The following is a 23204-nucleotide window of genomic DNA, read 5'->3' as shown; positions in this document are numbered from 1 at the left end:
GGGAGGTGAGAGGGGGTCGGTCGGCTTCTTATTTGTCTTTCCCGCACCGCATTCAGCCGACCCATGGCCGGCCTTTCGTCGGGGCTGCTCGACCAAGACAACGCACTCTAGGCTTGCGATGGTAGTCTTGCTTCGGACTCTAAACCAAGCACGCCGAATCGAGCCTTGTGGCACACTAGGCTTGCCCGGAATTCTGAAGCGCGCAGGTGACGAGGGATATTCGCCGGGGGAGGCGGCACGGCCTATAATCGTGTTCGACGGGGTGAAAATGGTAGAATTAGTGGCTGGTTGGCCTGGGGCTTGCGGCCAACTCACCTAGAAATATCTGTAGATGTAATGGCAGCTCCATACCAGCCAGCTCTTTTGTACACCAGTGAGCTGCCATGAATTTGTAGGGCCTGTGCCAGGTGGTCTGTCTGGTCACGCTGCGGCCTACTGCCATTACCTGTGCGTATTATAGTAGGCCGGTGGCATTGGCGCCCTCCCTAGCAAGTGACAACGGTTGCGGTGTGGCCTTGCACGAGATTCTGTGCCGCCGAAGAGGGTTGGCCGACAGCAACCAGCATGTACACACAATATTCATCATCTGGTATATCCTGAGAGGCCCCTAATGATCTACAGTGCCTTTCACAGCCTTCATCCAAAACAAGAAAAAAGAAGCGCAATAGACACGAATAAAACATTGTTGTATAAAGAGAGGCAGGAGCCCCCCCCGTCTTGGATCAATCGCACCGGTGCGCCTTTTTCCCCTACCCTACCCCCCGCCCCCAAGAGTGTGTTTGTTGTGTGCCCATCCATCCCTTCTCGTAAGCTCTCAACATTTCCTATTGATTCTTTGACCCCTGAGCAGGAACAGGTATCCCGCTATACCAATCAATCACACTTCCTGCGGATGTCCCAGCCAAAAAACAACCCCATTAGCCAAAGTGGTGGTGTGACTGACTAAAACTTGGGATCGTGAGACGATGTGGAGACTGATGATGTAGGGTATGCATGTCTGTTGTATGCCGTGGTGATGTTTGTTTGTTTGGCCTTCGGCTTGAATTACTTATCCCCCGAACCTTCCTGGCCGCCCACAAAAATAACGTCGCCTACACTGCCCTCATTCATCTAGGACGCTGGGCCCGCAGAGGCGCCGACCTTGGCCGGGTCCGTCTCGAACCCCACGCGCTTGTTCACCTTGTCGCGGTGCGCCTTGTTCCGCAGGTGCACCTCAAAGTTGGCCGCCGTCGTGTCTGGGCCGGGCGTGTACAGCTTGCCGGGGCAGTCCGGACACCTGATCCTGGGCAGGAACATGTATTTCACGTTGTCGGGGAGGGGCGCCCCCCGCGGGACCTGTGGCGGCGGTATGATGGTGGTCTCCGTGTCGGCGTGCACGGCGCAATGCCGCATGGTGGCCTCGAAGTTGTCATGAGGGTAGGTCTTGCGCAGGTCATTCAGCGACTTTTCCAGCCATTCTGGAGGTGGTGGCTGTGAAATGGTCAGCGGCTGAATATTCTATGCGAATGTGGCTCCCGGTGGGATGTGAAAAATCCGGGGCCAGCTGAATTGAATACTCACTAATTCGAGGGGAGGTTGCCCTTCCCCGGGCGGCGGAGGGGCAGCTACACGACCGACTTGAGGCACAGGCGCAGATGGGCTAGACTGCGACACGCTACTGGAGGTCTTGACAAGAGGAGGTTTAGGTTGTGCCGAGGGGGTCGACGGTGGCCCCATGCTGCCCGGCGGGACTGACGCACTGGGAGCACGTGGTGGGCGAGGGGTTTGTGCAGCATCGGGGCGGGTGATGGGCCTCCCCATCTTCATATCCAAAAGCATCTTCCTTGCCCTCTCGTAAGTTCGCGGCACCTTGACCACAACCCAGTGGTTCCGCGGCTCGTCGGGCGTCTCGTCCAGGGCACGACCAAAACGCCTCGAAGTCCTAGTTTCGTGATGATGTGATGTAATGACCTCGGGTGTCTCAGATCGGCCAATGTGCGCCATCTTTTGCTGCGCGACCGTGGCTGCACCACGCATGCCCCTAGTCCGCGCAGTTCCTGCAAGCTGTGACATGGCCGGGGAGTCTGGCGCTGATTCCTCACTCTCGTCCGAGTCTGAGAATGCGCCGTCGTGCTGGCCACGTCCCCTGCCTCTTCCAGTGCCAGTGCCTGCGACCCTCTTGAACAGCCCCGTCTTCTCGAGCGAGTCAGCAGCCCCGGGGATGGTCGAGGAGACGACCATCGTCCGGATCGTCCTCTGTCGCTCCTTAAGGTCGGGCAGCTGTGGGCCGCCGCGCCTGTTGACTGATCTCTTTTGCTTGCGCTGCTCTCTTGCGAAGATAACCTCGTTCCTCTCCAGATCTTGGTCGCCAAGCTCATAGAGGTACGGAGCGTAGTCCTTGGCCTGCTGTTGGGGCCGGAAAACAGTGGGCAAAGGCGAAGGCAAGAAGGAGGCGGCGAGATCAGGCTCTTCTATTGGCCTGCCGTCGAAAGGATGCCCGATGCCGTATAGGGTCCGTGTGAAAAGCTGTGTCTGTTCGCGGATGCAGTGTGCTATTGCCGTTGTGAATTCACCGGATAGCGACAGGTCTTTGGCCATGACCCGAGCGAATTCCTCGGGGGAGTTGTCTGGCTCGTTCATCTCCCACTCGAACTGATCAATCAGTGTGACCGCGCCGATTGTGATGTTGAGCTTGATCAATATCCTCATCTCGTCGTTCTTGTATGCCGAGTAGGGTAGTTCGGGGTCGAGCGCATCCTCCTGAGAGTAGACCATCGGGTAAAAGTCAAGCAGCTGTTCGCGGATCTGGTTCTGGATCTGCTCGTAGACCGGTCGGTCGTGTGGCGCCTTGAGGCCCATGTCCTCGACAAGCTGCGCGGAGAAGAGGTCAACGGGCACCAGGCGGTCGTGCAGGTTCCATGTCAGTGTGTCGCGCAGCTTAAGCTTGTCCCAATCGACATCGAGCCGTACGGGTACTAGTTCTTCGTACTGGTCAGCCTGCTCCTTTAGGTCCTTCCGGCTCGGCTTCGGCAAGGCTGGTGTGGTTCGCCTGCCGGCGCGAGGCTTGTCTTTGGGGTAGACCAGACGCGGTGGGCCGCGATTCTCGGTGTGTCCATTGCCAAAGCCATTGTACCCTTCCCCGTATAACCTGGAGGGGGGAAAGAACGAGGAGGTGGGTTGGGTCTGGACCAGCTTGTACTCGTCGATTTCTTGTTTCCAGCGTTTCGTATTGTCTTCGAGGCGCGCCTGCTTCTCCTTCAGGGCGGCAGTGGCAATTTTGTCCCGGGCGATGATGCGCTCGAGCTGATAGGCCTTGAATGATTCCTCAGTGCGGATGGGTATTTTGACCTCTGGGGTTGGGTCTTTGGAGGCGTGGTTTTTGGAGGCTGGCGTTTCGTCGGCGGTACCATTCTCGGCTGTGGGCGTGGAGGAAGACGGGGCAGGTTGGGCAGGATCCGACGAGCCAGCGGATGAAGGGTCGCCAGAGGTGGAATTAGGAGCAGGGATAGATGTAGAAGCAGATGCAGGTGCTGATGTAGCGGCGGGAGCAGACGCAGAGGCAGATGCAGAGGAATCAGATGAAGAAGCCATCGCGACACACAAGACAGTCGCAACGTCGGCGACGTGCCGCTTCGGTTCACGGGGACCGGCGACACGGCAATGAAAGCAATTTAACTGGACCGGCCGGACCGCTTAGAGCAACGGTTGAAGGCAAGGAGGAGCAACAATGGAGCTCAGGGTTGATGTGTCTGGATCGCGTTGTCGCGCTTTCTGGGATCGGTCGCGACTGGAGAAGGCCCTGGATGGGTGGACGGACGGCTTGGGTCCTGGCGAACCTTGTACGGTGCACGGGCCACCCGAGCCTGCGAGTGTGCAGGCAGTGCAGTGCAGACAGACTGCGGTATTCAGGACCAGCCTCTCATCACTTCTAGTGCACTGCACTATAAGGTTCCAAGGTGGTATAGACTTATTAATTCCACACTGCAGCTGTTGTTACCAAAGCGTATTATCCTCTGGGAGCACCAGCGTCAACAATATGAGTCCCAGACAGGGCTGCAATGATGTGCAGAACGATAAAGAATAATCATGAACAGAAGCATTTGCTCCAGATATGTCCCAGTCCCTTCAAGAGGTCTCGGAGTGATGAGCTGGACGGGGGTGGATAAGTTCACTGGGTATGTACTTGTCACACCGTGAGGAATGCTACCATTGGGCAAGTCTCAGGGGGGGCCGTGTAAATTGTTGTCTGCACTGAGGGAGGCTGGTGTTGCACACACCCGCTTCTACTGTGTACCCATGCAGCTGCTTGGACGAGCTTCCTGCAGTGCCGCTGCTGGGACCTTGCTAATAAAATGCGGGCCAGCTCCATCCAGCACAGCACAGGGCAGCACAGGCAGCACAGGCAGACAAGACAGGGCAGACGAGAGCAAAGCAGAGAGGCCCATTGTAGACGGCCCTGAGCTGCACAGTGAGCCACAGGCCCAGAGCTCAACAATGCTGGGGCTTGGCAGCTACTCAGGTACTGTACCTATCCAGGTACACAGGTACTCTTGCATTGAATGCTGTCATACGTGGATGAACCCCGACGAACCTTACGTATGGTTCCATAGCTTGGAACGCACATGTGCACCCAATTCCCACAGAATGCCCCCTCCCCCACCTTGAAATGCTGTGGAGGGGTAAAAAATCACTGCGCCTGGCCACAACGGGAGGGAACCTTACGTTCGCAGCTGCTACCCAAGACATCACGAGCCCACCTTCCTACATTACATACCTCTCCTCGAGTCCCCTCCCCCCAAAGCTTTGTTCCCTACCCCTCTCTTCTTCCTTGCACCAGAGGTACCAAGATACTCGGGAGACTCATCTAGGCCCTCCTCCTTCCTCTCGCTCTTTCAACCCTCTCTCCTTACCACACCACCAACCAACCCAACTCCGTTCCAGTTCGGAACACAATCCTGCAATCATGGCCACCGAAGAGAAGGAGATCGGTCAGTTAACTCCTCCCTCCCCTGGCCCATGCCTCCCCTCCTCCCCTCTGGCTGCAGCTTTTCGGGCACCTTACGACTCCGAAGAACTTGGCTGCACCGCAGCTCGGTCATGGCAGCACCTTCACTGTGCCCCGAGACTCGATCGAGACTCGAACTTGGCTACTGCCACTGCGCACCGCCTGCCAGGCTCTATTGTTGTCGTGCCGATGCTCAATGGCTCCCAGTCTGCCTCACCAACTCTCTGCGGTCCGCATGCTGATCCTCCCTTGTAGACTACACTCTCAACAACCCCGACACCTTGACCAAGTACAAGACCGCGGCCGAGATCTCTGAGAAGGTCCTTGCTGCCGTCAAGGAGCTCTGTGTCGCTGGCGAGAAGATCTCCGACATCTGCGGCAAGGGCGACCAGCTGCTCGAGGAGGAGATCTCCAAGGTCTGGCGCGGGAAGAAGGTCTCCAAGGGTAAACAACCACCCGTGAATCTCTCGAGGCTTTGATTCTGCACAGCGGCAGGACCCGCTAACACGGGCAATGTGCAGGTTTTGCTCACCCTACCACCGTCTCTCCCAGCTCCTATGTCACGCCGTACACCCCGCTGAAGACGGACGAGAAGGAGGCTGCCATTGAGCTTCAGGAGGGCGAGCCTGTCAAGATCCAGCTTGGTGCTCAGATCGATGGCTTCCCCTCGATTGTCTGCGACACCATCATTGTCCCGGCCAAGGACAAGAAGACCGACGTCATCGAGGGCAAGACTGCCGACCTGATGCTGGCCACCCACTACGCCAACGAGCTCCTCCTCAGGCTCATGCTCCCCCCCGGAACGCTCGCATCTGGCTCCGAGGAGGAGAAGGCCAAGGCCGCCGCCGCGAAGCCCAAGACGCAGGCTCAGATCAACGACCTCGTCCAGAAGATTGCCAAGAGCTACGATGTCAGCATCGTCGAGAGCACCACCTCCTGGCTGTTTGCCCGCAACGAGATCGAGGACAAGAAGAAGATCGTGCTTGCGCCGGGCGAGGGTTCCAAGGGCGACGGCACGCCTGAGATTGGCGAGGTCTGGGGTGTCGAGATTGGCATGAGCTCCGGCTCGGGCAAGGTTAAGCAGCTCGACCAGCGCTCCACCCTGCACCGCCGCACTGCCCAGCAGTATGGCCTGAAGCGGCCCACCTCTCGCAAGATCTACTCCGAGGCCCAGAAGAAGTTCGGCTTGTTCCCCTTCAGCCTGAGGCAGTTTGAGGACGAGAAGGACGCCAAGACCGGTGTTGTCGAGTGCGTCCGCAGCGGTGTCTTCCGCCAGTACGAGCTTGTTGGCGACAAGGATAACGCCCCAGTCGTCAGGACATGGACGACCGTCGGTAAGAACATCTACGCAAAAAGCCCCGTATCTCCCCAGGGACTTGCTGACAATCACACGCAGCCATCACCAAGAATGGTATCACCAAGCTCGGAGGACCCTCCGCTTGGGACCTGACCAAGTTCAAGACCGACAACAAGATCACGGATGAGGAGATCCTCAAGATCCTCGAGCTTCCCATTGCCAAGAACAAGGGCAAGAAGAAGAAGAAGACCACCACCGAGGCGTAGATTGTCCCGAAGCGTTTGTCTACCGCCACAGAGGGGGCGCGTTTCAAGGTGGCAAAGTCGCTGGTTGGATAAGAGGCTGCAACGCGGGCTTTTGGGCGAGTCTAGCACCCGCGTGTGCTGAAAGGTCAGTTGAGGTACGCGCAGCACAGTTCATGGAACACTGCGGACTCCGGAAATTTCCCACCCTCCAGGGAATGGCCTCGCAGTCGACGAGCGAGTCATCAGGCTCGCGACGCGGACGGACGGGCAGACTGTGGGAACCTCTTTCTGAGACCCGAGGAGTCAGCAGGGAGGAGGGACGGCACCGCCCAAAACGCAATGCAAGTAGGAACAGCCCAAGAAAAGAGAAAAAATAGACCAGCATTGAATGCGACGACCCGGAACAGGCTTAATGATGCGATTAAATGCGTGAGCCCAGTCGCAGCAAACCAAGGTGCCGAGCATACACGGATGGGCCGTCTTTCGCCGGCCCTGTGAGCACCAGTTGGCCGGTGAGTGAGCGAGTGAACGAACGAACTATTATACCCGGGGCGATTGGGTTCTACCTATCAAGATCCACGCCACCAAGACACCTGCCGCTGCATATAGCTATCGCTATTTCTGTTGCTCCTTTTCTCTCTCTCTCTCTCTCTCTTCCCTCCCATGCCCTTTCAGGCTGTTATGGTATGTACTGGCCAGCCTCCCGCGCTGAAACCAACCAGTCGAGCGCAGCAGTGACCAGCCAGTGAGTGTGCTCTCAAAGTCGACGGCTTTGACCTTTTCGGGCAGTCTCACTGATGCTCCGTCGACCCCTGGCGAGAGCACACCCACGCGCGCGCGGCATTACAATATTTCCGGGCACAAAACACCTGCGTAGGGAAATATAGATCTGACTTGAACCGATCTATCATCAGTTTCACCGGGATACTCTCACAATCGCCGGGAAATTTGAGGCTGTCAGAAGGGACTGGCACTCGCTCCCAGCTGCAGGCGGGTCGCGGGAAGAAGCAGATGCTGCCCTGGACGGGCTTGGTAGCACTGAAGAGGATCTCAGCCGCCTGTGCAGCCCCTGACAGAGGGGGATCGGCTCGCCAACCCGCCCCCTCCGAAACCTTTAGAGACCCCCTAGCAGGGAGCCTGTTGGCAGTCTGTCAGCAGCCCCGGCCCAGCCCAGGGCTCTCTCTTTTTTTTTTTTTTGGAGAAGGGCAGTCCGTTCTCAAATTTCGAACCTCCTTTCCAAACATTCCGTTCCCAGAGCTGCACCTCCGCCTCCGGGAACGCGTTCGCAGCAACCAGGTCCCCACCCAAACAGCGCGGCTTTGTGCCCGGACCGAAGTGCACCCACAGGAGTAAGGCAGAACCTCTTCCCAACCCGCACCAAAATTATTACTAACAGTGCATATAGGGTGGTGTTTTTCCCAGGCACAAACCACCAAGTCGCGAGCAAGGAGCGCGGGCCGGGCCACACGGCAGCTCCTTGACAGAAGAAGGGGGGGCGAGGGGATGCGAACCCAGGCCCGGCACTCCCGAGGCTGTCAGCGATGAGTGCACCACCGACGACGAGAGCCACGCGCTCGCGATACTCGAGTCCGGCTGTGGGTGGAGGAGGAGGAGCAGGAGCAGGAGGAGGGTCGCGGGGTTCAAACGACAGCAGCAGGGCTCGAGACAAGGAGAGCAGAGATGCGGCGTCGCTGGACCGGTCGAGGCAGTTCATGGAGGCATGGATAGAGCCGGAGCGTGCCAAGCTGGCGAGCTTCCAGGAGGACGGCCTCGTGCGGCAGGGCGTGCTGGAGACGATGGAGCCGCTGGGGACAAGGCCCAAGCCGGCCATGGTCAGGAAGCTGATCGGTGCGAGCAGTCCCTTTCATGGCGGCGGCGGAGGCGCGTCGGGGGGACGTGATGAGGCGTCGGGCCAGGAAGGGGGCGCGTCGGCGTCGACGTCGACGACGGCAGGGCCACGCAAGACCGGGGGCAAGCGTATTGTGCTGAAGCGGAAGAATGGCAATGGGAATGGGAATGGGGGTGGGGGTGGGGGTGCTGCTGGGGACAACAGCTCGAATGGCCGGTTCGACATGTCGGGCACGCAGTCGCCGACGCCCTCGACAGCTGTGGCCACGCCGCACCCCTCGTCAACGCCTGCGCCCGAAGCTGTACCTGACGCTGGTGCTGGAGCTGCATCAGCACACCTTGGGGCGAGAGAGGTTGCAGACTCGGAGACTGAGCCTGAGACTGAGCCAGAGCAAGACGACCAGCCTGAACCTGCACTTCCCCCCCTGCTGGACGACGACAACACTGCTGCAGCCGCCGCCAAACAACGGCCCTCAGCATCGATCCCACCAACTTCAGACATCATCCAACCCGAGTCTGAAGACCAGCCAACGTCAGAATTGACACCAACCCCTCTACTGCATAGTGAATCTGTCTTGCGCAGCTCACCCACACCCCGGCAAAGACGCGCATCCCAAAGCTCGCCGTCTCCCTGTCATCACTCGCACTCAATCCCACATTCACACTCACTCCCCCCACTCAAACAGCCTGCGCTTGCGACACGCTCTCTGTTGTTCCCACCAAAGCCCTCTTCAAGACCCCTCCTGCCTGATCCAGTCAAGCAATCAATCGAAGACCTGCCCTCATTCTCATTCTCGTCCTCTCACCAAGCGACATCACCGCGGTCTGTCGCGTCCTTCAACGACATTGACGACTCCTTCTTCAAGCGCGAATCATCAGTTGCGCGAAGCGCGTCGGCCTTCGAGATGGCGCCCAGAACCCGCGCCCAGTCGGCCATGCCGCAACAGACGACTAGTCCTGCTGTCGAGGCATCTACTGTCCGGGCCTCATCTGCCCCTGCGCCTCCAGCCCAGCCGCAGGTCAGAGACGGGCCTCACTACACGCCCGCCGAGCTCCAGCGCATAATCGCACAGAAGGAAATCGTCGAGAAATCATTCGACGCGGCCGCGGAGGAGGCTCTCAGCCACCACAATTACGCGGTGGCATACGCGTTCCGCACCCTATTCGAAGAGTACGAGGATAATGCGCGCTTCCTGCTGCTGGCAGAGTCCATCTTCCGGCAGACGGCGAGCGCAGAGTCGGTGTTCAATTTCGGCGTCTACCTTAACCCCAGAATCGCCGAGGGAAACAAAGACAGGACGGCGCTCAAATACTTTGAGCCAGAGGCGCGCGAAAACAAAGAATACGTGCCCCACCCGCCGCAGGCTGCCCCCTACAGGGATCACATCAGCCTGGACCTCTCCAGGCTGCAAGAACTTGCCGGCAGCAAGAAACGCAAGCGGGATGAGGACACCAGCGCCGACGAAACAAGCGACGACAACGACCTCCAGCCCGACGAGGAGCTGCAGAGGCCGGGCAAGGCAGAGGCCGAGCCAGACACAGCTGAGGTTGAGCCCGAGGCGGTCGCCACACCGCCCCACCCTTCCAAGAGGCAGAAATTGCAGAACCGCGAGCCCTCCACCGGCCGCTCCGCCGGCCGCAGGAAGACTGCACCTGCATCTGCATCTGCAACCCGCGGGATGAACGGCCGCGCGAACGCGTCGCCTCTGCGGCGCAAGACTCGCTCGGGCTCAGTGGCTAGCGACTCCTCACTGTCGACGGCAAAATCCCTCTCGCCCCCCCTCTCACCACCACAGGAGGCCGACGAGGACAGGCCGATGCAAGACGCCGGCCATGTTCCCGTTGCTGCTGCTTCTGCCGCGTCCACCGCCGCCGGTGAGACTGGCGCCCCCAATCCTGCCGGGGCAGGGCCAGGGCCAGGACCTGGTCCTGAGCCCCAGCCAATAGCGGCGCGCCCAAGGCGGGCTCCCGCTAGAGGGCGACGAAACGCAAATGCGTCCTCGGAGCCAAACGCCAACAACACCACCGCCGGCCAGCAGGACGCTGCATCGACCAACCCCGTCGGCGATGCACCAGCCCCCGGACCACAGCGCTCCAGGAACCCACGTCGCGGCGCTCCCGACTTCACGCCAACCCAGAAGCTGAGCGAGGACGACCTGGCAGCCACGCGCAGACGCGCCGCGAGGGACTTCACCCATCGCCTGACCACCAGCGCCCGTGCAGAGGCCGACAGCAACATCAGGGCAGAGCCCCGGACAGGATCACTCATCCGTCAGCCGTCCGTCCAGTCGGACCTGTCCTCGGTGCCGGATGTGGAGGAGCCAGAGCCAGAGCCAGAGCCAGAGCCCAGGCCGCAAGCACCGCAACCTACCACCACGGCTACGACTGGTCGTGGTGCCAGAGCCACCCGTGCTGCAAAGCGGCAGCACGAGGACGGCGACGGCGACGATGCTGCATCGACATCCCCCGACTTTGTCCCACACGGAGAGCCCAGCACTGCCGTGACGTCCCGGGCTGCAACGCCTATCCGCCCTGCCAAACGTGCCCGTACTGGCCCGCGACTTAAGGTGTCGTAAGTAATGTCCTTGTCCTTTCTTTCCTTCTTTCCCTCCTACCTGGCCCTGGCCTTCACATCGCTGTCTGCATCCATCGCATGTCCATGTCTCCGACACCCACCCGAGCTCATGAGCTCACATTGAGCTTTCGCCTGATCCTCATTGGTCTGCACCCTTTCTGGTGGATGGGATCCATCCCCAACAACCGACTGGTCCAACTTGCATCTCCCAACAGAGACTGTTGTCCACCAGCAAGCCCGTGGGACACGCGGAATGGATGCTAATGGACTTTTAACCACAGGCCGGTGAAGAACAAGGCAGGAACTGCAGCTGGAAATCCGCGTGCACGCATTGATCGTGCCAGCCCTACCATGAACGGCAACCCGAATGCTCAGGCAAGTCCATCAAATTCTGGTCTTCACATGGTCATCATGGGCGTGCACACAGTCGTGTCTTCTTTTCATCCTCTGCCCTCCCTCCCATCATGCCGTTCAGCTTGACTCCTGGCCAAATGGCATGGGTGCTTTTGTTGCTTCTGTTTTGTTTGTTTTTTTGCTCGTCGCACGGGCTGCGTGGTTTTCTGCACTTTGCTCAGTTTTACCTGGTGGTGGTTGGTTCTGCCCATGGCCGGGGTTCTTCAGCCCAGGTTTTGGGTTTTGGGCACTCAGGCCCGGGGCCTGGCCCTGCCCCGAGTGCAACTGCTGTGGCAGGCCCCCCCAGTGGCTGATCCGACACTGCCGCCCGCCTCTAGTGAGGCGTAGGCCAGTCATCCCTGCTCATCTCATCACTGGACAGACGCAACGCCACGCCTTCCCTGCCTTAATGTCTCACAACTGCCTCTGGCCGGACCGCCCCTGATGACCACCACCTCTATCAACGCCAACTAACATGTTGATACAGGTGGACAATGATGATTTCTGCTCGTCTTGCGGCGGCAACGGCGAGATCGTCTGCTGTGACGGATGCACGCGCGCCTTCCACCAGCTCTGTCACGATCCTTTCATCCCCCACAGCGTCCTGAGCGACGAGGACGAGGAGTGGTACTGCTGGGACTGCAGCATCAAGCGCGACCCAGGCCTCGTCAGGCAGCACAAGGGCCCCTGGGGGCAGCTATTGACTGCGCTCGATAAGAAGCACGCAGTCAGCTACCGCCTGCCCAAGAAAACACGCGAATATTTCGAGGGCGTCAAGACAGGCCCCGACGGCGAATATGAGGACTTCATTCCTCAGCCCAAGGGAACAAAGTGAGCCCAGCCTTCCTCTGCACATCAGCACATCGCCCCAGCCGGGTTTGGGTTTGTTTGGGTCTGCTGTGTGCCGCCGGCCGCCGACCGCCTGCGGCCTCGCCCTCACCCTTCGCCCACCTTTTCCCATCTACGTGCCCCTGGTCTCCCTGTGCCACGTCAGCTGACAAGTGTTTCTAGGAAGCAGAAGACAGTCGAGACCAAAGACTTTGATTTTCATCAGGTCATTGACAAGGACGGCAATCCCGTCCTGTGTCATGCCTGTAGGACAGGCACCAGACAGGATCGACCCATCCTTCCCTGCTCCGCATGTGGCCTGTGGTGGCACATTGACTGCCTTGACCCCCCTCGGGCTATCACCCCTAATCCAAACCTGTTCACCTGCCCATGCCACGTTGAAAACCTCCAGAAGGCCGTGGGCCCCTTGGGTCCTGCCCACAAGTTCCGCAAGATCAAGGGCCAGTCCGAGATCGTCTACGGCTTCCGCCGTGGCAACATCAACAATGGATACATTGAGATCGAGGATGATTCGGAGCCTGCAGACCACAGTGGCTTCCGCGATCAGACATTCGGACATGTGTACCGCCTCTCTTCATCTGGAGTGCGAGCAGACTTTATGCACAAGTAAGTTGACCATACGTGCTGTGTCGTTGCTTCAGACGCTGACTGTAACCTCCAGGGTGTCTCGCAAAGGCAAGGCCACGATTTACCGCCCAAGCAAGCCAGTCACACTACCGCGGAGGATTCGCGATGGTCTCCGTGCAGGCTCCGACCGGCAGCGAATGGAGGCTGCCATAGGTCTCATGCGCCTCGCGGAAGCTGCAGGACTCCAAGCCGAGGCTGCCGAGGCTGCCCACGCCCCCCCTCTAAGCAACGACGCCAGAACCACTGCCACTAAGATGGATGCAACCAGTGAATCCTTGGACTCCGCCAGCGTCGAAGAGCTCACGGCGCTGGAGGAGGCGACTCGCAGACAGTACGATAGAATCTTATCCGAGCTGAAGAAACGCAAGGAACAGGAGCAGCCACCCAGCGGTGCCGGCGACTCTGCTTCTAACGTGGCACAAGACTCGGGTCCTGCGAGCACCAAGACGCCTCGCAGAAGCGGCCGCCTCACTGCCTCTTCTACTGCCTCTTCCACAGCCGAGGGCCAACAGAGCGGAGGAGCAGCGGATCGAAGTAACTCCGGTGTAAATGATACCGAGACACCGAAGAAAAGCCCCGCGAAATCGAAGGTTGAGCCTGCTACTACTGCTGCGAATGACAGCGTGTCCACCCCCCTCACAAAGCAGAAGACGGCCAAAGATGATGATGACTGCAGTGTCACTCAGGTCGTATCCAACATTGTCGACGCCGCGGTAGCATCCGTCACAGGGGAAGACTGCACATCTGCCGCTGACACCATAGCCGGCAAGGCTGCAAACGTCGAGCAGAAGATCGATCAAGACCCTGCAGCACAGGCCGCCATCGACTCGGCCCTCACCCCGGTCTCTGAAGCCAACAAGGACGGCGACGACCAGACCCCGGCCGTGACCATTGTCAAGCCTGCCACGAGCGGCGTGGAGACTCCCGAGACGGAGCCCAACGTCCCAGACCAAGCCACCTCCCCAGCGAACGCGATGGAGCTGGACTAAGATCACACGACACATCTTCCAGGGTATGGAATGACTGCCCCGAAACCCACATCCACCTCTGATCAACGACCTCCTTGTACGCCACTAGCTCCCCGAGTTCTCTCGTACTCTACGATCGACTCTGTCTGGTGGTAGCTCTCCAGATACTCTCGCATTCTACGATAGACTTCCTGGTCAAGCTCTAGTAGCGTCGACATGAACACGTTACTGAGCATATCCCCGCGACATCAACCCGAACACGCCCGATGTCATCTTGTAGGAATAGCAGGGTCTTCCTGATTGACGTGTGGAAACCGCAAGGGCGTACCAACCAGCATGTACCATCGATGCCCCGACCGACCGACCGACCGAAACGGCGGCTGGGCAGCCCCATCCATTCGAACTGTTGTTTCTCTGTAGGGTTTCAGATTTGCACGAATTCGCATGCAGCATTGCATCACCGGGGCAGCTTGATTTTTCTACTGTTGTTTTTGTTGTTTTCTTGCCTTTCGGTTCCTCGCATCGGTTGGCCACCCATTGCCACCCTCGGCTATGAAAGGGCCCCGAGGGAAAGATTTGGCAGCATTGTCTGGCTTGCGGCCAGGAGGGGATGGAAGATCGGCGTGAGAAGAGGGTACCCACGATGAGGATGCATTTGCCCAATTCTCAGCTGCTGTGAATGATCAGAAAAGAGGAGGGAGGGGAGGGGAGGGGAGAGCAGAGTACCAGGTTCCAAGGTACTGTAAGTCTGGGGGCCAGTGGATTTGGCTGTACAGACACTCGGAATTGAGGACAATAGAATTATGCAGGCTCAAGGTACGGCGGCACTGCAGACGTACCAGGGGGGAAGAAGAAGGCTTCTCCTGTGATGTGGCCAGCGAATGGGAAAATAATTTTTGACCTGTCACTACTACAAGACTCGTATCCATCTCTCAGTCCATGTATGGAGAAATTAAGATATGACCACTGGGTTGGTGATGGAATAAGGTCACAAAAGGTGACCAAAAAGACCCTCCCCAATCCTGGTGTTTGACCCAAGCAGGCCGGCATGATAGTGGTCGGGGCCTGACTCAAATTCACCCAGCCAAGGAACGAGGGAGGAGACCTTGCAGGCTGACAGGCAGGCTGTGGGGAAGGCATGTTTGTGAACTGGGCTGGGAATATGGCCCGTGCACCCTCAGCTTCGTCATTGCTTGCACTGCTATCGGCTCACCAAAGTAAGACTAATGCTAGCTCTGGGCCAAGGTTAGCGGCCGAGCTTCCCTCAACATCATCCTCTCGGACTTTCACACAACAACTCCCTCACCTCGGAGCCAGCCATTCTTTGGGCCGGCAGGACTCCCCAAACATTTAACAACTTAGATCTGGTCACTAGGTCATCAGTACAGCATCGGCCAAAAGAACCACAGATGTGAGAGAGACAGGCCCTTGGAGCTCTCGCCGTCGAACCCCACCCCCGCCTCCTTCTGCGCAGCAGCAGCAGCAGTGCGCCTGTGCACCTCCGGCCGCCTGCGCCAGCAACCTCCCGCGACAGCCTCCCCTCCCCTCCTCTCCGAGCCGATCTCAGAGGCAATCAGTCTGAGGCAAGCTCAGGCCACTCCCTGCGCAGGCACAAAACTAGCTGCCAGTTGAAGAGTCCGGAAGCATGTGGAACGACGAAGACAACAACCCCTACGGGGACAGCTTTGACAGGAGGGACTCGTTTTCCTCGTCCATTGCTAATCCCACCTCTCCAACATCCCATGAGTGTGCGTGCGATTTTGTGCACCTTGTTTGCTATTTGCAGTTCTCGAGTCCTTGAACATGTTCTACGATATCCCCCTTGACTCGTCAGAGGACGATGCTGACAGCGACTGGGACATCATAGATCCTCAGTATGACATCCCACAGCCTCCAGAGGAGACCCACCAGTCCAGCTACAATGCCCCTGCGACTTCATCCCCAGAGAGCGACGAGGACGACCAAGAGCAGTTGGCCCCGCGCCGGAAGCCTGGTGGCTACGACAGCCGCATTGAGCAGATTCTCTACGAGAACCCCGAGCTGCCCATCCTGATCACAGATGCGGGCAAGAGCCTGGAGAGCGGGGGAAGATACATTGTCTACACCATCAGGACAGGTGTAAGCACCCGCGAGGGTTTCCTCCGCCCCGTTCCGCCTTGGCTGACAGCACCCTCCAGGATCTCGAGGTTCGCAGACGGTACTCGGAGTTTGCCTCTCTTCGGGACGCCCTCATTCGACTCCACCCCACGTTGATCATCCCCCCGATCCCCGAGAAACACACAATGGCAGACTATGCGGCCAACCCGACGAACGCGAAGCAGGACCAGCAGATTATTGACTTGCGGAAGCGCATGCTGGCGGTGTTCCTGAATCGATGTCGGAGGAACCAGCAGATCCGAACGGACGGGGTCTGGTGGCGTTTCCTTGACCCTAACGCAAGCTGGGTACGGACTCCTCTGCCCGAAGCAGGCATTGTGAAAGGTAGAATACTGACCTGACAAACACGCAGAACGAGGTTTTACATTCTCACCCAATAGCTTCCATACCAAAGTCCATCTTCAAGGCTCCCCCGTTGGATCCTGCGAACCCAACACCTGCTCACGGCTACCTCCCAATCCCGACGTCCTCGAACAAGTTGAAATCGCAACAAACCATCGGACCCGGGGTGGACGGGGCCTTTGGAACGGGCAACAACGCGGGACTGTCCCGATTCCCGCCCGAAAACGCAAACCTGAGCGAGCAGGAGCTAGACCCCTACTTTACGTCTTTCGAGTCCTCCATCAAGGAGCTCGAGCAGCTGCTTACGGGGCCGATGGAGAAGGTGAACCGGCGGACGCTCAGCCACTACTCCCTGTTAGCGACAGACCTGTCTGAGCTCGGTGCGAAGTACAACGCCTTCGCGCTGTCGGAACAGGACCCCACGCTCGGCCCGGTCATAGAGCGGATCGGACAAGCGGCAGACATGTCATACGTTGCAACAGAAGAACTTTCGACTTCCCTGGGTGCCAGCTTCGCGGAGCCCATGAGGGAAAATGCGCAGTTCGCCGGGGTGGTCCGAAGTGTGCTGCGATACCGGATCATGAAGCGGATACAACAGGAGGTCACCAATGATGAGCTGAACAAGAAGAGGCTGCTGCTGGACCAGCTTGAGAGGAGCGAGGCTGAAGCGCGCAGGATTGACCAGTACCTGAGTGGAAGCCAACAGATCCAGCCGCCCAAGAGGTCTGCGAGTGTGCAGGAGTCGCCGAACCGTCATCGCAGGGAGGGAAGCGGCGAGGATACAGCTTCGATCGATTCCGACTTCCCACCTACTCACGGCGACGTGTCGTCAGCACCATCGGCCAAGATCGGATCTCCGGAGCGATCGACCAGCAGCCCGGGCCATAAGAAGGCGGCGAGCGGCAACTCGATCACGAACAAAATCTTTGGCCCGATACGTCACGCAGTTCAGGGAGTTGTGGACGTCGATCCGGAGAAGACACGACGAGATACCATAGGAAGGACTCGAGAGTCTATCGCCCAGCTCGAGCAGGCCCAGGTTGCCGTCGCCAAGGATGTCAAGGATGCCAGCGCCAGTGTCCTGAAAGACATGAAGCGGTTTCAAAAGGAGAAGGAGGATGACCTGAGGCGCTATATGGTGAGTTCACGTTCTTCCCGCCTGCGAGCCCCCCGCTCCTGTCCCTCGTGCCCGAGCTAACGAACACACCCGCAGCTTGCCTACGCCAAGAGCCAGATCGAGTGGGCCAAAAAGAACAAGGAGACGTGGGAGGAGGCGAGGGCCGAGGTTGACAAGATCGACGAGTCTTAGGGGGCCCGTCGCCCCAAGGCGCAGGTGGCGCCTGACGATGATGAGACGATGAGCATGATGGACGGGTGGGTGGATGACTTTCCGCCGAGCCAGGCCTAGAGAGAAGGAAGGAAGCCCCGACTTCCCCTTTTTTAATGAGGCCCGAAGGTTGCAAAAAATGGGGTCTAATTGTATAATGGAGAAAAGCAGCGAGCGCATGCATCGTGGGCTTCTTGCTGATATTGGTCATGGGGGGGGGGGGAGGAAGGCAGACACCACCAACGGGAGGGGCCGTTCTGGGGCTGCTCTGTCTTTTTTTTTCTTTTCTGCGGCCAGCCAGCCTTGATTATTGGTTGGCTTAGTCGAGCCGAGCCGAGCATGCATTCCTGACAGGCAGCAAGACAATGGATTATCCAGATTTAGAGGACTTGGCTATGCTGGTGTGGATTGATGCTAGCTTTGTAGGAGTGGGTTTTGTGTAAAGGCCTTGTTTGAGTTGGTTCGGCCACCGGTTAGCAGGAGAGCTGCCCCAATTAGTAGAGGCCATATCTGAGTGGAGAGGCCAAGCCCAAGGCTGAATGAAGCCAAGCAGTTAGGATGACCGTGGTTGTGCAGTAGCTAACCTTACCTATAGCTACATATGATAACGGATAAGCACGCAGTCGGCAGGCACTGGCTATAGCTCTCTCTCTCTCTCTCTGGCTCTGTCTAATTGAGGGTCCATTGTCGCGACTGGGCCTGCCGTCCCATTAAACCAACACATCTTCACCTTGCTCCGTTCACTTTGCTTTCCAACCCCGTCGCTCTTCACACCACCATATCAACTTCAGGATATGTTATTTCGAACGAGATCCAAACCCCCAATCGAAGTCTTGTGTCTGAAGTAGCCCACTGAACCAGACTCCAGCCTGGAGCGAGTCTCAGTCTGCACGCGCAACACACACCCCCCCCCCACATCCTGCCACGCAACGCCATGGACGCGAGCGCACAGCCCATCACTCGCATCGACGAGCCCGGCGTCCGGGCCGAGGGACAGCTGCTCCAGCAGCTGCGCCAGGAGGTCGCCGGCCTGCTGGGGCGGTCCCAGATCGGCTTCCCCGGCGCACAGCCCGTGAGCTTCTCGAGGCGGCACCTGCAGGAGCTGATGACCAAGGAGTAAGTTGGCGCAGGAGACGGGTGTCTCTCCCCCCTCCGATAAAAAACGCAAGCAACGTGGCTGACATGCTGGCCCCGCGCGCGCACAGCTACTTCGTCTGCGAAAAGACCGACGGCATCCGCTACCTGCTCTACCTTACCTCGGACGAGAACGGCGACGAGATCGCCTACCTGATCGACCGCAAGAACGACTTTTGGTTCATGCAGTACCGCAACCTGCACTTCCCGACACCCGAGAACGAGGGCGGGCAGCACGACAAGTCCATCATCGACGGCGAGCTGATCATGAGCCGGCAGCCGGGCGGGGGCGAGAAGCCCCAGTTTTTGGTGTTCGACTGCCTCACGCTGGACGGCATGTCGCTGCTGGAGCGGCCCCTCGACAAGCGCCTGGCCTACTTCAACCAGAAGATCTACGCGCCCTACCGGCAGGTGTTCAAGAAGTACCCCGAGGAGGCGCGCTTCCAGGCGTTCCAGCTGGTGATGAAGGAGATGCAGCTCGCGTACGGCATGGTCAAGATGTTCCGCGAGGTGCTGCCGAACCTGGCGCACGGCAACGACGGGCTCATCTTCACGTGCCGCGAGACGGCGTACCGGTGCGGCACGGACGAGCACATCCTCAAGTGGAAGCCGGCGGACGAGAACACGGTCGACTTCAAGCTGCAGCTCAACTTCCCGCTGGTGGAGCCCGACGAGCAGGACCGCGCCGAGGGCGTGGCGGAGCCGTACGTCGACTACGAGGGCGTCCCGCCCGCGCGGCTGCTCATCTTCGCGCAGGGCCAGGTCGAGCGCGGCGCGGACCCGTACGTCGACTACGGGGAGCTGTTCCTCACCGAGGACGAGTGGGAGACCCTCAAGGGCCTGGGGGACCCGCTCTCGGGCCGGATCGTCGAGTGCTACGTCGACGAGCGCGGGCGGTGGCGCATGTACCGCTTCCGCGACGACAAGCACCACGCCAACCATATTACTGTCGTTGATAAGGTCATCGAGAGCATACAGGACCCCGTCACGCAGCAGATGCTCGAGGAGGCCGGGCCGGCCATCCGGGACAGGTGGAAGGCGAGGGAGGCTGGGCGGAGGCACTGAGGCGGGCGGGGTGTGTGCGCGGTTCTGGGTTTGGGTTGGCATGCGTGCGTGCATGGATGAATGAATGAATGGATGGACATGCTTGCATCAACCAGCCAGCAAGCCGGCCAACATCCCAATCAACGGCGCCGGCTTGCTGGGGTGGGTCTACTTACCACTACTATCGACCCCGTCCGTCTTGTGCCGATTCCCACGAGTCGGGTGTTAATTGGGCGGCGACAAGAAGATGAAGAAGAAGAAGAAGAAGAAGAACAAACACGCTACCGTTTGAAAGCAAGCAAGGAATGAATAGGTGTGGTTCCCTTGATGAGAAGACCTCGGGATGGGGACCTCGAGGTTGGCCTTGCAAAAGGCACTGGCGATAAGACAAGAAGCCAAGAAATGGGCGAGAAGGAGCGGAGGGGGGGTGCCAGGCGTTTGGTTTTCGGAGTCTCTTTTTCTTTAGGGTATTTGTCTTTTTTCTTCTTTTCGTCATCCGACACTCTGTGGCCGGGGGGATGTGTTGCTTGATGGATTCACTAATCAACTAGCTAGGGATCTATGGCGTTCAGGACACGGTATTACCCAGGAAAGAAAGAAGGTCTCTGGACTGGCGGGCGGGCGGGGGGATATAGCTCTTTTGTAATCTGTTGGAAACAGTTTGGGTTTCTCACACAATCTAAGCCATGTTGTTTCCAAGAGTTTGTCTTGTCTTCTCTGTGCGCCGTTCATGAGTCGGAGGTGTTCCATGCTGGCCGGCCGTACCTGTGCTGTGTTGTGTTTTGTTCTTGGCTGGGTTGTCTCTCTCTGGATGTCTGTCGCCTTCGATGAAAAACAAGAAGAAAAAAAAGTGAAGTACCCTAGGGGAGTCGACTGTTCTTGCTGGACAACTGGATATGAGCCTCCAGGTTGTGAGTGGGGTTTTGCCTCCCCCCCCCCTCCCCTCGAACCAGCCAGCCTCCAAGCACACGTCTGCTGAGAACAGACTTGGCAAAAGTCCGGGGAGCGCTGCTCAACACAATCAGTCCGGTCTACTGGAAGGCCTGGGGACGAGTGACACGTGTGGATCTCGTGAGAGATGGGAGGCTTGCTTGTCTATCCGCCCACACCACTAACTAACACCAGCATGCTACCCTAGATACACAAGCACCTGCATCAGGGCCGAGGCAAGGGCCGGACTGGCTCTTCTGCTGCCGGTTCGTGGGAGGATTGCAGGGGCAGGCTTGGAAGAGGGACTGACTGACTGATTGCTAGTGATGACACATTCAGGAACGCAGGGAGAAATCAGAAATACTAGTAGTGTAGAATGCTTTCGGCCGTGCTCGGGGCGCGTCAGTCACGATGATGAAAGACCCCGCGACGGAGCGTATTGACTTGAAAGATGTCTGTGTCAAAACTTGAAGTGCTTCTTGTAAGATGTTTGGGTTTTTTTTCGAATAAATTGCCATGCGTGTGACCGTTAGCTACCATACCATGAGTTGCTTGGATGGCTTTGTCGACGTCAATTTCAACGCACAAGACATTCTGCTTCTTGGAGAATATGCAATGCTTGACGCCCAATGTAATTCCTCCATCACCGAACACCCGCCCCGGAGCCCCGGTCCATAAATGACAACCCCCCCCCCTCCGGAACCTTCTCTGCAATAAAAACGGAACTGCGCTGCTCACCAGTGGCTCACAAATGGTGGAAGAGCTTGCTCAGGGTTCAGTTAGTATAGAGACCCTTTACAGGTTGAGCAGAAGCACCATTGATACCTGCTCGACCTCTCGGCCACTATTTGGTCGACCTAGATGGGTAGCCCAAGGGCGTTTGTGAGATCGACAGCACGCCCCCCAGGTCCTAAATGCCACTCAGGTGAGTACAGAAGGGATTATCCACGTACCCCCCCCCCCGGGGCACAGAGTCGCCGTGATACCCTGGGGCTGGCTGGTGGCGCCCACAGGGCCCGCCGCAGCTCGAGCCGCCAGGCGCGGAATCCAGATTCTAGTAATACAGCTCGGTGCCGCGGGCCCCCATACCATTGAGACCGAACCACAATGAGGTCAGTAACGGCTGAGCCCCGTGTGAAAGTTGTTGCAGATTCACAGATAAGTATAAGCCCGTATGGCCATGAACATGCTACGGGAAACTGGGGGGGGGGGTGGCATCATGCCTGTGATCGTGATCCAAAAGTAAACAAAGCACCTGCTATACACGTACAATAATGCCCCCCCGCCTTTCATGTGGCCTTTCATTTCTTCGATCCCGGCACCACTCTTCAGGACGAACTCGTGGTCCATGTATGGCGGTAACTGCTGCATGATCTTTGCAGTGGACTATAACATGTTATCCGCCGCCGCCGTTGGCCTCTGAGCCCCGCCGCCTACTAGCACCCCCGCCTCGTTGCCTTTCTCAAGAGTCAAGCAGGCGAGGCCCAGCATTCCATCTGTGGCTCTGTCAACAGCCTTGGAAAACCTGAGTGGCTTGGTGCTCAAGGCGCTCAGAAACTCGCGCCCCGAAGGACTCGAGCGTGTTCCTGTCGTCGGGCCAGTCCCTGAAGGCAAACTGTGCTACTGTCTCGCGGCAGTATGCCAGCCTGTTGATTTCTGCCAGGGCCGGCACGTCATCCTGGCTGGCCGTCTCGATTGTCACGGCGGTGGTGGCTTGTAGTGTCTGTACCGTTGTGGCAGGCTGTCCAGGCGGGAATACTTACGGGAAGGAAGGGGAACTCCCGAGGTCTTGGACCGGAATTATGAAACTTGGCAGGATTGCCAAATCCTGCTTGTTGGTTCGGCTAGGTGGGCCAGTATTGACCCTTATGGTAACTAACATCCCTGCATTTCGAGGTTGAGCTGAGGTTATCGCCTCCAGGCTTGCTTACCTGGGGTACCAACCGGCGAAGGAGGCGGTTCTCTACGGCATAGGGCTAGCTGCAGACAAGAGCGTGGCCTGGGCAACACGGATTACTGTGATGCTGACTGAGGTGTTGCTCATCTTGCCTAATATATCCTCGCCAGAAACGAAAATCACGGGAAAGCATGAGTTGTCCTCGTTTCAGTTCCCGAGCCACGAATGTTCCATGTTCTTGCACGACTAGGGTGTTTACGTAGTGAGCCCTCGGTAGTCTATTATGTAAATTGTCCTACCCAAGGGTACTCATATGTGGTTGTGGTTTCGCTTCTATTCCATATACGTTAAATCCCAGACAGGGTTATTCTGTTTCCAGGTTCAAGGCTCGATCACGACCAAAGTATTTACCGGAAGATATAGTCCCTCGAATGGGGACCATCCCAAATGTAATAATGGCGTCTCGATACTCAGTTACCTATGTGATTTACAGTATCTCCCCTTTGGCTATTTGTGTCGACGAATCTAGTCAGCGGCGCCGTCAGGAGCGATGCCTCCTAGCCTTGTCTGTGCGGTACGAGGCCAGG

The 23204-nt window shown here is 58.2% G+C and overlaps 5 protein-coding genes across 5 annotated transcripts; 4 read left to right on the top strand and 1 right to left on the bottom strand.

Annotated features, from left to right (window-relative positions):
- Window positions 1-738: 738 nt before the first annotated feature.
- Window positions 739-3916, bottom strand: KVR01_008738 (uncharacterized protein). The gene is made up of 2 exons (XM_044785714.1): window positions 1561-3916; window positions 739-1470 (listed from the first exon to the last, which is right to left on the bottom strand). The coding sequence occupies exons 1-2, from the start codon at window positions 3568-3570 to the stop codon at window positions 1111-1113; spliced, it is 2370 nt and encodes a 789-aa protein (XP_044642505.1). The 5' UTR covers window positions 3571-3916; the 3' UTR covers window positions 739-1110.
- A 703-nt stretch (window positions 3917-4619) lies between these two features.
- On the top strand, window positions 4620-7202 carry KVR01_008837 (uncharacterized protein). Its single transcript, XM_044786242.1, has 4 exons — window positions 4620-4967; window positions 5240-5428; window positions 5506-6318; window positions 6381-7202. The coding sequence occupies exons 1-4, from the start codon at window positions 4646-4648 to the stop codon at window positions 6545-6547; spliced, it is 1491 nt and encodes a 496-aa protein (XP_044642604.1). The 5' UTR covers window positions 4620-4645; the 3' UTR covers window positions 6548-7202.
- Window positions 7203-7342: 140 nt separating this feature from the next.
- Window positions 7343-14755, top strand: KVR01_008682 (uncharacterized protein). Its single transcript, XM_044792662.1, has 6 exons — window positions 7343-7875; window positions 7932-10946; window positions 11231-11324; window positions 11830-12173; window positions 12354-12797; window positions 12853-14755. The coding sequence occupies exons 2-6, from the start codon at window positions 8068-8070 to the stop codon at window positions 13805-13807; spliced, it is 4716 nt and encodes a 1571-aa protein (XP_044642449.1). The 5' UTR covers window positions 7343-7875; window positions 7932-8067; the 3' UTR covers window positions 13808-14755.
- A 284-nt stretch (window positions 14756-15039) lies between these two features.
- On the top strand, window positions 15040-18211 carry KVR01_008624 (uncharacterized protein). The gene is made up of 5 exons (XM_044783053.1): window positions 15040-15534; window positions 15654-15904; window positions 15964-16230; window positions 16296-17423; window positions 17499-18211. The coding sequence occupies exons 1-5, from the start codon at window positions 15432-15434 to the stop codon at window positions 17592-17594; spliced, it is 1845 nt and encodes a 614-aa protein (XP_044642391.1). The 5' UTR covers window positions 15040-15431; the 3' UTR covers window positions 17595-18211.
- An 87-nt stretch (window positions 18212-18298) lies between these two features.
- On the top strand, window positions 18299-20883 carry KVR01_008410 (mRNA guanylyltransferase). The gene is made up of 2 exons (XM_044782513.1): window positions 18299-18728; window positions 18818-20883. Exons 1-2 carry the CDS (start codon window positions 18547-18549, stop codon window positions 19809-19811), a joined length of 1176 nt encoding a protein of 391 aa, XP_044642177.1. The 5' UTR covers window positions 18299-18546; the 3' UTR covers window positions 19812-20883.
- The last annotated feature ends 2321 nt before the right edge of the window (window positions 20884-23204 follow it).

Source organism: Diaporthe batatas (genome assembly GCF_019321695.1).
Source record: "Diaporthe batatas strain CRI 302-4 chromosome Unknown Contig00010, whole genome shotgun sequence".
NCBI classification, from domain to species: Eukaryota; Fungi; Ascomycota; class Sordariomycetes; order Diaporthales; family Diaporthaceae; genus Diaporthe; species Diaporthe batatas.
This window is presented reverse-complemented; position numbering and strand designations above follow the sequence as displayed.